The sequence below is a fragment of the Pleuronectes platessa genome, chromosome 23 (genome assembly GCF_947347685.1).
Source record: "Pleuronectes platessa chromosome 23, fPlePla1.1, whole genome shotgun sequence".
Classification (NCBI taxonomy): domain Eukaryota; kingdom Metazoa; phylum Chordata; class Actinopteri; order Pleuronectiformes; family Pleuronectidae; genus Pleuronectes; species Pleuronectes platessa.
This window is the reverse complement of record NC_070648.1, coordinates 8209027-8222646: the sequence shown is the minus strand read 5'-3', so window position 1 is coordinate 8222646 and position 13620 is coordinate 8209027. Positions and strand designations below refer to the sequence as shown.

At 44.8% G+C, this 13620-nt stretch overlaps 1 protein-coding gene across 1 annotated transcript in view; it reads left to right on the top strand.

Annotated features, from left to right (window-relative positions):
- The first annotated feature begins 2105 nt into the window (after window positions 1-2105).
- LOC128430315 (sodium/potassium/calcium exchanger 2-like) overlaps window positions 2106-13620 on the top strand; it is a 35427-nt gene continuing 23912 nt past the window's right edge. Inside the window, exon 1 of the mRNA XM_053416359.1 lies at window positions 2106-3025. Within this exon, the coding sequence (XP_053272334.1) occupies window positions 2124-3025 (902 nt within the window). The 5' untranslated portion in view covers window positions 2106-2123. The remainder of the gene's footprint in view (window positions 3026-13620) is intronic.

Below are 13620 nucleotides of genomic sequence, written 5' to 3'. Positions count from 1 at the left end.
TTCATTTAAACTTGTAAAGCACCTTGTGTTTTGAAAGGAGCCATAACCCTATTATTCATATTATTCAGATTATTACTATTATATAGTTCACAGTAGTATATAATACGATATAACAATTGTATGCAACTAAACTTTAATATAAAGCATCTAATCTTACAATGCGTGTGTGCGTGTGTGTGTGTGTGTGTGTGTGTGTGTGTGTTTTTGTGGAGCAGTACGTTGCAGGGGGATCTTTGAGAAATGGATCCACCTCCGTGCAATGTATAACCTTGAAATGACCCGAGCTCTTTTCTCACATGCACCAGCTGCTGAGCTGTAGCACGTCCACCTGTTCCGTCACCAGAGGAATAATCTTAATAATAATAATAATAATAATAATAATAAATAAATAGTTCCTTTGCTGTGTAACCACGGCAACTCCTCCCTCAATACGCACCGTCACCAAAGCCCCCGCCGCGTGAACGGAGCATGGGAGGATGCGCCGTCTGCAGCTCACCTGGCCTCACGCACACAGCAGCCGCTTCACGTGCTGAGCGCAGCCCGGTGACATATTCTGCTACACCGTGATTTATCTTATTTTTTGTAATGTTCTCTCATCCGACCCGGGAGGGATGCTGCTGCTGCTGCTGCTGCCACTGCTGCTGTGAGGAAGCCCAGAGGTGAGCGCAGTTTCCTCCTCTCCCCTCCTCTTCCAAAGCTCCTCCTCTGTCGTCGGAGAGCGGTCACAGTTTTTTTTGTTGTGGATTTGCTCGGTGAGAGCAAGAGGGCACCGGAGAGGAGAGAGGATTTCCGAATTTCACCGTGCTGCCGTGCCGGAGCATCCTGCTTTTTCCTCGCCTCCGTCAAAGGTAAGGCAATGACCGCGGCGCGTCCAGCAGCCTGTCCGCGCATCATGGTCATGCGCCTCGCCAGGGGTGGGGGTGGAGGGGGGGGGACTGATGCTGGGCTGCTGTGGTCGGGGATGATGGTGATGATGATGGTGCTGATGGTGGTGATGGTGGTGAGCTGTTTGTTGTGCGCTGGTGCCGCTGCGTAAGGGCGCAGGGACCAGTGAAGGGCAGACAGGCAGGGCGGACAGAGTTGTGAGTGGAGCCGGTGGGGAAGTCGAAACAGGACGGGACTCGTGTTTTCTATCTGGTTTCACCTGAGCGGCGGCGGCGGCGGCGTCACAGCGTTCTCCGTTTTCCACTGACTGCAGCCAAGTGGTGTCCGTGCACCGTCGGCCTTCACATTCCGTCCCAATATCCCAGGTACAGGAGATTGCACATTTTGAATATCCCTCCGTGCGTCTTAACGGACAGAATATTTTCACCAGTTAAACCATCATCATCATTATCTCTGACCAGGCTGCAAGTTTCTCTGCTATGTTTGTGTCTCGCGTGGTTTTAGGTTGACTTGCAATGTAGTTAAAACACAAAATCTAAAAGTATGGAGCTACTGGGAGTCTTTGTAATGACTGCAAATCTCATTTAGATCCTCTTTATTTATCCTCAGATTTACAACGTTGATTGATTTTTCATTTCATGTGATATAGAGATTAACTTCAGCATGCTGGGAGAATGATCCTTATTTGATTACTATCAAAACCCAGCATTAAATATGAATTTAAATCTGAGTATTCCACATGTAACTGGTCATTTTTTTACTTTAATATTTGGATTAATCTACAACGATCTCTTTGGGCTGTGGTCAGGAGGAGATTGTCCCTGATTTATATACTGTCATCTCTTCAACAGCGACGCTGACTATGATATTAATTGATTTGTCTTTTTTGTTTGTTAAACTTTTACTTTTTATATATTGGAAGGACTATTGTAAATACAACTTTCCAGTGTTTAAAATAAACATAGTCATCGATATTTAAACCAGTATTATAATTACCTTTGTACTCTGTTGACTTTATTCCCTAACTAAATCATTTTTCCTTCTTCATTCTTTTGACGTTTGCCAGCAGAGGCTAATATGAAGACGTCATTTGGCAAACCAGACCCTGGAAAGCACCTACAATCTTTTCAACTCGGTCGAAACTGAAGACGACGCCATGCTTTGTCTCCAGTGAAACCTGCCCCGCACCCTCTTCCTATCTAGCCACTGACAGAGAGGACACTACGAGCTGCACAGCCATGGGTTCAGATAAAGGCTGCATGGATACACAAGAGCGACGACCCATATTGGGTGCCGCCTGCAAGCGGCAGGGCCACCGGTGTCTGCGGAAAAAGCTGAGGCCTGTGCGAATCTTGGGGTTAATGGTCAGCCTAGTGGCCTTAAGTGCTGTCTCCTTCAGTGCCTTGACCAGGAGCTCAGGTGGTCTCAGTGAGCCGGCGCTCCCCCAGGAGAGTCTCCACCAGTCCGCCCCCCACAGAACTCTGCTGTTCAGCCAACACCAGATGGACCCCAATGTGTCAGCAGACGAACCAATAGCCATGAAATCGACAGAAAATAGCAACATGAGCCAGGGGGATTACCCACCAGACGCGTTCACCCTTGAGCAGCGGCGCCAAGGGGCGGTGGCCTTCCACATGTTTGGCATGATCTACATGTTCATTGCCTTAGCCATAGTGTGCGACGAGTTTTTTGTCCCGGCGCTCACAGTCATCACCGAGAAGCTGACCATTTCGGATGACGTGGCGGGCGCCACCTTCATGGCGGCGGGCGGCTCGGCCCCGGAACTCTTCACCTCCATCATCGGCGTCTTCATCTCACACAGCAACGTGGGCATCGGCACCATCGTGGGCTCGGCCGTCTTCAATATCCTCTTTGTCATCGGGATGTGCGCCATCTTCTCCAAGGAGATCCTCAACTTGACATGGTGGCCGCTCTTCCGCGACGTCTCCTTCTACATCCTGGATCTGATCCTGCTCATCATCTTCTTCCTGGATAACATCATCTCCATGTGGGAAAGTATCACGCTGCTCTCGGGCTACGCCGCCTACGTGATCTTCATGAAGTTCAACAGCAATATGGAGGGCTTTATCAAAGGCTGCATGAACCAGAATCAAGTGGTAGAAGTGGCGGTGCAGCCCAAGGTGAGTTGGCTTCTTGATCCGTATTGTTATCTTTAATTTGTATTTCTCCCACCAACTTCCACCATCATCTCCTCTTACATATATGTATAAATTGTCAGACTCTGTGGAAGTTCCAGTAGTTGGGCAGGAGTGCATTTAACTATTTTGGTGAGGAGAATGACCTCAAATAGCCATAGTCACACTCATCCTTTTACACATTTCATGAAGCCAACGTGTTGGTCAGACTTGCTTTGATACGTCCTTTAGATTGAGCCAAAAGTGAAAATGAACCCATTTTGTCAGTGGAGACATGTTTTTCAACTCCACACTTTTTTCCTCTCAGCACCCAAATTACCATTTTCAAAGGAAATCCACGCAGATCTCCTGCTCCTGACCATTTATTCATTGCTCATGTGATACATGTTCCTCACATTAGCATGAGGAAAATAAAAAAGATCCAACTTGCTTGCAACGGCTAAACCAACCATTGTGCGTTAACATGGCTGGAGCAACGCTGGCCTACAGTATTCCACTGTGGGATTAATAAAACAGTCAAATGTGTAATTCTGGGTTAAGCTCTACAAATTGTGTCCCAGTCTGACAAATAAATCCCTTGGGAAATCTCAGGAGCAATTTTTATCCTCCCAGTTAAAGATTTCCCACATAAACACTGTATTGAAATTATTGTGTAAACATGTTAACCACATGAAGCTTGATGAGTTGAACCACACATAGTAAACAGGTTCAGGTTGGCGTGCTCTCCTCCGTGTTTATTCTCTTCAGGCTATTTACAGACAGTCAGTGCAGTAATTTACCAAAAAAAAGAAACGTCTAAGAGTCAAACAGCAGAAACCGTTGCATTACTTCACGTAACATTCGGCCCCTCAATGACACTTGAGGGCGAAAGAAGCTGCAGTGCAATTTGATACCGGTGTAGAGATTATCCGGACGGATTTAGATTTCTTTGTGACATGAGATGGAAAATGAAATTTAGAGAAAGTTATATTGTAAAGCCCTCATTAAACCAGGATTTATTCTAGGTACATAAAGGATATCGAAACGCCGGCTTCCACAATGTCGACAGGAACTCTGGAAAAAACCAACGCCGCCATTTGCTCTTCAGCGTTTTCACCAAAAATGTTAAAAATAATAATGCGCTCTCTTCTTTTTAAAGAGCAGTTGTTTTTCTCCCTGTCCTATCGGTGCTGCATTACTTTGATTTAGAGACGAGTGAGATGTGAGGTTCACAGGCTGAGTGCCAGAGAGAGACTGAGGTGACCTTGAGGTGCAATGGATTCTGGGTACTTTGGCCCAGAGAGAGGTGTGTGTGTGTGTGTGTGTGTGTGTGTGTGTGTGTGTGTGTGTGTGTGTGTGTGTGTGTGTGTGTGTGTGTGTGTGTGTGTGTGTGTGTGTGTGTGTGTGTGTGTGTGTGTGTGTGTGTGTGTGTGTGTGTGTGTGTGTGTGTGTGTGTGTGTGTGTGTGTGTGGAAAGACAAACTTTGACAGTTGAATCGATCAGATCCGGCCGTCATGTCTCATCTCCCACATTGCTTGAAGCACATTTAGATTCTCCTCTCTCATGCATTGTGGGTAACAATCCCTCGGCCGCACCCCTGAGCGGCCTGCTTTGAAAACGCATACAACCTCAAATAACTTCGCCAGGTCCTGTTAAACTCCTTTTTTAGTTTCAGGGTCTACGGGGTTAATGAAACCAGAAAGGCACAAATATTATTAGAATACTCTCATCTAAACACCCTTTCTTAATCGAGCTCTGACGCTTTGGGGACGCGTGTATTTCAAGACTCAAGAGTGTTATTTCGAGATTTAATTAGCAATTTTCCTAGGCATGTGCGTGTTTCATACATGAGCAGTGGAAAGTAAGACGAGAGGGCAAGGACGAGGATAAGCGAGAGATTTACCTCCAGAATCTCGGCGCTGCTTTGTCTCTCTGTGTTTTCCAGGTGGCAGTCACAACTATTATTCATAGAGAGCGTTTCGAAACACGGGCTGCCTGTGTTCCACGAGTTCCACAGCAGAGGCCGTGAGTAGGGCCACTGCCGGAGTATCTAAAGCAGCGATCAGCCTCATAGGGAGTGAGCAGATCAGATATTGGCAGGAGTCACCACTCGAGGCTTTAAATACAAGCAGTCAAGTCTTCAAATCTAAATCCAAAACTCGCAGGTAGCCAGTGAAGCAAGGATTGTCGTGATGTGCTCGCCAGAAGCCTCGCAGCAGCGTTCGGAGCCGCCGCACTCCCTCCATGTTATTGATGAAGCCGAGAGAGCAGCTTTTCTACAAGTTAATAATTTGAGCGTCTCTCTCTCTCCGTTGATGCTGTGCCCTTGAAATGAACACTTGATTAAAATGGGCTTCCCTGAGATTACTTTGTGCATTATGATATTGGGATGTCCCTGTTGTGTGTCACATTGCACGAGGCAGTGAGCAGCAGAGGAGAGGGGGTGCCTCGTCGTCCGTGTGATGTTCTGCATTTAGAAGTCACCGGTCAGTTTTGTGCCGTGTGCGACCGCTGCCTGTTGTGTTGTTGCGTAACCGCCGCTGCTGTGGTCTCGTTCTCTGACAGGTTTATTTTGTGCAACTTGTGTAAAAGTAAATGTCTTTGAAAATAACTCCATTGCTCCTAAAGTGTGAGAGCATCTTTTAAATGTATTTATTTATTTTTTGACGCTTATCACTATCAATTCAATTTAAAGACAAATGTCAAATCTCACTTCTACACAGAGGTCGCTGTCTTCTTCAAAGTCATTGTTAGATCGGCAGATCAACGGTCAACCTCATCAATCAAAAGGAAATCTGCCATAATCTCTCAATCCACTTAACACAACCGTGAGTGCTACATAATCCCGTGCATTTAAGACTGACTTGGAATTACGGCACAATTGCATAGTCGAGTATTTTTTATTTTCCCAACAAGGTTCAAGGTGTGATTAAATGCTTCGCTTTAGCAAAACACCTGCATATTTTAAATCCTCGTGAAATTGACTGTCACTCAAACTAATAATGATGATGATAATGACAATTTGGGGCAAATAAACTGAAATAAACTTAGCTGGAACAACTAAAAAAACGTAATACCATACTATATCATGTTAATTAAATCAAATATTAAGTTTACTGCTTAACGCAACTGCCATCTAATTATACTTTAATTTGTTTTTAGTTTTTTTTGGCAACACTATCAAGCTTAAAACATAAAATTGAGAAGTTAAAGTGAGCTTAATGAGTGCAAGGGTATAATTCACTCTCCCTTTTGCTCAAGTTTGGTCTCCTCCAACCCTTCAGGAAATATCTCTTAGCTGCTGAATGTAATTACTAGCAACCCGTTAACTAAAGCCCCTTTTTCCACTGGTCCTAACCACTAACTTTCTCTGAAATGGGAACGGCAACAATCTACGTTCTCTCTCCGGTCAAATGACTCAATAGACGGGGAATTTTATCAGCTCCTGTTCCGGCTCCAATCGGCAGTGATGGAAAAATTGCACCTGGGTGAAAATGCTTATTTCTTTGTCTTTATTTTGGCATACATTATTCATTTTTTTATGTTATCTCACATTGAACTTCCGGGCATTGGCGATTTATAGCCTTAAATCCTCTTTACCTCTACCTCTGTAAATCTAGCATGATGCACCGAGGAGAAAACAAACGAAAGGTACACTCTTCTCCTGGTAATGGGAAAATAGTTAATTGCCTTTTTAGTGGCAATACCCGCATTTAAATTACATGTGCTGTGAAAGAGGAATACGGTTGTCTGGCCAAAAGCAGAGTACGGTTGGTTTTATTAGCTTAAAAAAAACAAAAGCCTGTTACATGAGTGCACAACAGTGCAATTTGTTTCATAAAAAGGAATTTGGCTGAATATATGCTTGAAAGTTGTCTACAGAGTTGAGTGCTAATTCTCTGTAGGTTTGTTTCAAAGAGCATTTCAAATACATACATTCATTTTATCCACTGAGGATATACAAATATTGATTTAGCTTTGACTACATAGCTCAAAATCTGAAGAGAATCCAAAGTATAACACAAAAATCGACTTAACAGCTCAAACATTCAGTTTCATATACAGTAACAGGATCTTGTAATCACTTCACCTGATCCTCATGCATGATGTGATTTCATCTGGTTATCAGTGACCGAAGCAAATGTTGGATGGAAATATGTATCTATTAATTATGGCCTGATTGGTGGTTAATACCTTTGTTTAGGGACGCCACGTCTACCGTCGTGACTCTAATGAGTCACGGCCCTGTAATCTGTGGCAGTCATCCACGTTTATTCCGTTTAAAATCACAATGTTCTTTTTAAAATCCATTTACAAGACCAAAAGGACAAAGCATGTACAGGTTGAGGGGAAATCGTGTCACTTTAAACTAGTAATTTCAGATAATGAGGCTTCAAACGTGGTGTATCCCCAGATAGCACATAGATGTGGGCCACTTTAGGCAATGATGCAGCACTTCTGACCTTCTTGTGGCCTAGACAAACTGGATGAGAACCTAAAGTTGTCCCCTTGTAAAATAGAAAATGTATGTAGCCAAAATATCCTCGAACAAAGTTGGGCCTTTTTTTTATAGCAAACATTCAGTGTTCTAGGCAAGTTGTTATCTGGATGTGAAGCTAAACTAACCCATGTGGTAAATATGGCTAATATGGTCCAAATAGCACAAGAAAAATTTAAGCCACCTTTGGTTGACATGTGATATTGCTATGTCTTCCTTTGGCCCAGATCCGGCAAACGGGATCTGACCGCCCAAGTGTCATCATGCCACGTGGTATGTGGGCCAGATGTGAGATGTGTAGGATGTGGGCTAAATCTGGGCCAATACAATCATGCTATGTGGGTCTGGAAAAAAGCAACATTAACACATCGTAGTGTCATTCAATCCAATAGTATATTTTCTGTTTGCTTGCAGTAAATCTATCATGCTTCCTCTGCGTTAATGCCAAAGGGTGAGCTGTATGTCAGCCATCTTTGCCGTGCAGCGGGTTCGTAGGTCAAAGACGGCCTCACTATATAATATCGCTGTCTTTTATTGTTGCACGTTCCGTTACAGTTAAGCCTCTTAGTCTAGTTGTGTGGTCGGTGACTTAACGGGACCGAGTCGACTCACGCTCTGTGCACAAAGGTCTGATTACTGAGCACTGGGTCACTCTGCGTGTGCACAGGGGCCGGAAAAGTTCACCCAAAGCCCCGATGCCCTACATGCCCCATTTGAGTGCACGCATCTCACGCCCACGCACTCTGTGAATCCCCACTGTACACGCTGCAGAGGCACAGCTCAAGGTCACAGAGGAGCCACCAGCTCGAATGATCATGGCAGCACAAGATGGAGGAGTGCGAAAATCATTTGTCTCTGGAGAAGCAACAGATGTGTTTGTACTAGAGTTGGCTTTGCATGCGGATGATGTTCCACTGGAGCAGCCATTTGTCCACACTCTTTCTTTCTGCATGCAAAAGGAACGTGCCAGTAAACCATGCCAATCAATGCGGACTTCTGCGCAAGAGCTCCACAATGAATGCGGTATTATTTTCCCATTCCAATCTGGACTTCTTTTCCTCACACACCTATTGTTACAGAGTTCATCTTTTCCAAACCTTGTGTGTCTCTGAAAGAGGTCAGGCCTGACATGGCATGATGTCAGATTTATTAGGCGCTGCAGAGCAGGCTTACTCCGGCCGCACATGGCTGCACCCCCCCTCCTCAGGGCCACCTCACCAGGCCGGCCCGGGCTTATCTTGTTATCTTGTGGCCTCTCATTGTTTGGCTGATGGACTGACTGGCTGCTTTTGAAAATACGGGCTCAGACAGATCAGATTAGCCAGCACTTTGTGCACTGTGGCTTCATGAAAGACAGAGGAGTGACACCCCCACCCCCTCCTACTTGTAGTGATCGTCGTGACATACTGAAAACGAGGGTTTGTCAGTCATGACGATGAAGCCAGCGTCAGTTTGTCATCCTCAGGAAGGAGCAGCACATAGTACCTGAATAGTTGGTTTCATTTAACAATAATTGAAGCAAAGACGGTAGCTCTTTACATGAAATCATGAGTGTGACATCAGTAGTCGATTGAAATGATAAGTAATGGTTACTTGTGTGCAGATCAGTGTCTAGGTAAGAATCCGCATCCAACCACAATATTAGATTCCTGCTATCATCGAGCCTGGATAAGCCAGCGGGTATCGAGGCAGATGTTGGTTCTGCTGAGATGGAAGGTGTGACCTCTGATGCATTACCAATCTATAAATAGCGTCACGGAGGCGAGATCTTCCATCAGGATGCGCTTCAAAGATCGGTTACAAACCTGATTCTGTGCGGGGAGCAGCCTGTTTGTGTTTCTTCCCTGTGGATTTGGGCATTTGAGCACCAGTGCTGATGCCACACACCTTCTGTTCACACACAAAAAACAGTTGTTGTATGTTGCTGCTGGCTGTGCTGCTTTTCAGTTTTATCCAAGTGAACTCCCACCTCACACACTGTAATATCAGGCTGCGCCACGTGGGCTACCTGTTTATCTTAGTCGTGGGCGACGTGTGCATGGGATTATCTTCCATTACTATGGTTGTCAAGCATAAATCCAGATGTGCACAGATGAACTCCTACTTTTCGGCTTGACTGGATAATAAAAGCAGTTGTAAAGCTAATTGGAGGGAAATCCCATTTTTAATTACGATAAAAGAACAGTACACAAAAACATAGATCTCCCCTTTCAGTGCAGGGATGTTGAGGTTAAAATGAATCAAGTCTATTTCGCTATGCCTTCTGTGTGGTTAGTGCCCTCGTCCTTGATTTGAGCTCTGTATTTCTATGGAAGCAGTGACGTTATGAATGTTTGTATCCTTTTTAAAAGAGAAGTTGTAGCAGTGACCGTGGTTTAAAGCTAAATTAAAAAAAAAATTGTGCATTGGTCAAGGTTACTGAGTGGTGGATGGAGAGATGACAAAATAAAAGCCCTCCACAGCTACAGGAGCAGAGTTTGATGGAAAGTAGAGGGAAAATAAGTTCACGGATGTTTTGATGCTCTAAGTTTTATCATAAAAAAGTCTCTCTTAGTTGTCCTTGTTTGTGTTCGGGTCCTTTGCGTTGTTTGAATGTTACATGCGCGCACCTTTGCAAACATGTGCAGCGTGTACTTCATTCTGTAGCTTAAGCTTGGCCAGTGACAACAGGGAGCCGGGGTCTAAAATTATAAAAATAGAAATCCTGTGACTCGGCTCTCGCCATGACGATGAGAAGGTTTTATCACCTGCTCCAGCTGTGGCGTACTTTCTAGAACGGAGAGGGAACGGTGAGAGCGCTACTGTAGACCCTATAATTAGCTTTCCTGTTTCCGAGCTCGTACCTTGTTGTCGGGCTGTTTGACCAGTCAATCGAAATAAAGGTATTGTTCAGATAAACCCAGAGCTGAGGCTGTTGCGTCTCTCACCCTCTCTGCCTCTATTGTCTGCAATTATTCCGCAAGCTCTCTTGGCCGTGTCGCTACCCGCCGACGCCCCGCTTTTGTCCCAACGTAATTTAATCGCATTTTCAACGGAAACAGTTGCACACGTGAAGTTCTTATTTGCATCACAGGGAGCTGACAGTTGCTTCTTATGCTGTTCCTTAATTGGCTGTTAAAAAATTGCGTTCCCCCCCTCTTCATTCTTATCGGAGGGGACCGTGGCTCTTAGCTGCCTCCTCAGTGTTGTTAATGATTTGAAGGTCACGCCGCCACTTATCCCAGTTGCTGTGTAATCATGTAAGGGCACAGTGTCGTCCACCTTGAAAAGCAATGCATATTTTTTTTTCCCAATAGTAGAAAAAGGAGAAGCTCATTATCTGTGTCTGCACAGAAATTCACTCTTAATTTAATTTTGTAATATCGTCAATATTTATCATCATCTTGAAGTATCGTTTTCTACCGCCAGATGCTAAGATCAGTTATTTTCTAGTCTTGATGACTATTAAAAGCACACGCATATTCATATATTACATCTATCAAACGTCACAGCCATAAGGGCCAATCAGTATCTTGCCCATGACACTTCGGCAACAGGAAGACTGGGACCCAATCTCTGCCGTTGGTGCAGCACCATGGACAGCACCCCCGCACCCTTCCTTCCTTTTGTTTTCTTAAATGTAGTCGTGCCAATTTTCATGCAGGGCTACCCATAATACCTTGTGAATAAGACAAAGAGCTAATAATGCAGCAACAGGCCTTGTGTTTTCCGCTCTAGTAGAGGACTCATCCACTTCCTGGTTATCAGTCCTCATTTACGTCTCGTTTGTTTCGGTGATGTGGGTGGAGAAGTCATGATTGGCTGACCACTACTGATGTGAGGGTCTTTTTTTTTTGTTGTCGAGGGCCACTCCACACTTTAAACAAGGGGAAGGGTTAAAGGAGAGATTCGGGACAAGTGGAGGGTGCTTTCCTGAAATGGATTACGCAGAGTTAATTTTTTTCGCAGAGAGGGCACCTTAACTTAACTGCATGATAGAGGCATTGGATTTTAAAAAGCTCTTACACTTTATGGCCCAGGCAGAGCAACTGATCTCGGTACAGGCCCAGTCATGAAACCAATTTTTGAAATGCAGAGACAGCCTGAACCGCTCTGGCTCCAGCTGTAACTTCTGTCCTCATTGGCAGCCGTTAGGACTTGAGTGTTGTTTTAGATTATCGGATATGATGTGAACTGTTGTGGTCTTTTATTTAATGCTTGGAATTAATTATTTTCCCACATTAACCTCATCAAATCAAACCAGGATGTCAGTGATAGGAAGAAGGCCCTAAAAAAATGCAATTCTGGATATGAGCCTTCGTTTTTTTCTTCTGTACTGAGTGAGAGCCTGAAGGTGAAATGTTGAGGCTTGCAAGAAAATGAAAGCCTTATCGACCACGGGCTATTTTTGAAAGCGGGGTCAAATTATCGAATGTAACAGCACTGTAAAAGCATCATGTGAAGGGCACAGAGATCTCTATCTCATGGGTGTATGAAATGACAGCCCAGCAAAATAGAATCTGTGCATACTGTATGTGGCGTGCCTTATATACATACATAGCTCCTTCCTCGGGGGGATTTTTGACCCTCAACGTCAGCCTTACTAAGCCGAAGCAGCTGACCATTACATCAGCTCCGATAGTCATGGTTCCTGTAATACCCGTAATTTGTGAAATCCATGGCGATAATGTCTGCGCATCATCTGGCGTATAGATCTTCCAGCTGCAGACGCACCCAGCCACACACAGAGAGAACCACGGAGGAGCTGAAAAACCGAATTTAAGAGAGAAACTCTTAAAACGGAAGTGATTGCAATCAGACCGTCTCTAATGAGCTAATTAGAATACGCTTGGTGGTGTAGTGAATCTGCTGAGAGGCTCTTCCCACTCTGTCATCATCTGAGCGTGTTATGTCCATCACTGATGAGAATGATGCACGAGATGCACGAGGCTCCCCCCCCCCTTACCCAGTGCTGTTCACACTCAAGCCCACCAAGGTGACCCCAGAGGAGGGCTCTATCAGCATATTAGCCCGTCATGTACTTAATGTAAGGGGCCAACGGGCAGGAAGCTTCCTTTGGACACACACACCTCCAGCTCATTTCCAAGATGAGGGCTGTGGTGTGACATGTGTGTGTGTGCATGTGTGCGTGTACATGTGTGTGTGTGCGTGTGTGAGCTCTTTCACTCGATCGGAAGTGACTACGGTATGTGCTGACAGTGTAACGACTGAACAAAGCCTCTGGTCTTTGGTCAGGATTATGTGGGTGAGGGGGAATAAAAGTAGTGGTTGCTGTCTCGATGGGAAAATGACCTCTAAACGGCATCTCGTGGTGATCTGGACTCTACCGGGTCGCCATGATATTTAAGTAGGATTTAACTGCAGAACTAAACTAAAACTAAAGGGTAAGGCCGTTAATATTATATACTTTTGTCTTATGATCAAAAGAAGCACTGAATCGATCCCTTTGACGCCACGTTTAAATCCACGAGATCCACAGCTTTATCCACACAATGCCATTAAAATAAAAAGAACAATGTTGAAAAAAATCTTGCAAAATTAAAGAAAGGGGGGAAATGAATTTCTGGATCAGTACAAAAACTGTATGTGTTCTTCCATTCCCCATATCATTCTTCCTTGGCGGATCACATAATCAGTGAATGACAGGCTAAACAAAGACTGCAGAAATACTGAGAAAGCTGGAAAGTACTGTAGTGGTACTGTAATACTGTTGCCCCAAATGCCTAGGGGCAACTCGGCATCAGTAAATAGCAGCACCATATAAACCCAAAAGACAAACAGGAGAGGGCAGCTAAATAAAAAATCTGGGGCAAAGCGTGACGCAATGGGAGCGCGGCCGACGAGGTGCAGGACAGAAATGAGGATTTACAGGTGAAACCTTCCCTCATCGACAGCAGAGAAGACACCGGCCTTGTGTTGTTTACCGCCTGTGCCGATCAAAACCCAGCGCCCATCTAATGGGAATGACGAACAGCGGGTTTGATCAGGAGGTCATTACTCCACTTCAAGCTCTCGCTCCGCTGAAGCATCACCACATTTGTAGCATTATCATTAAGGGAAGGGGAAACGCAACCGGGCGCCGGTTCAAACTGCGCTTTGTGT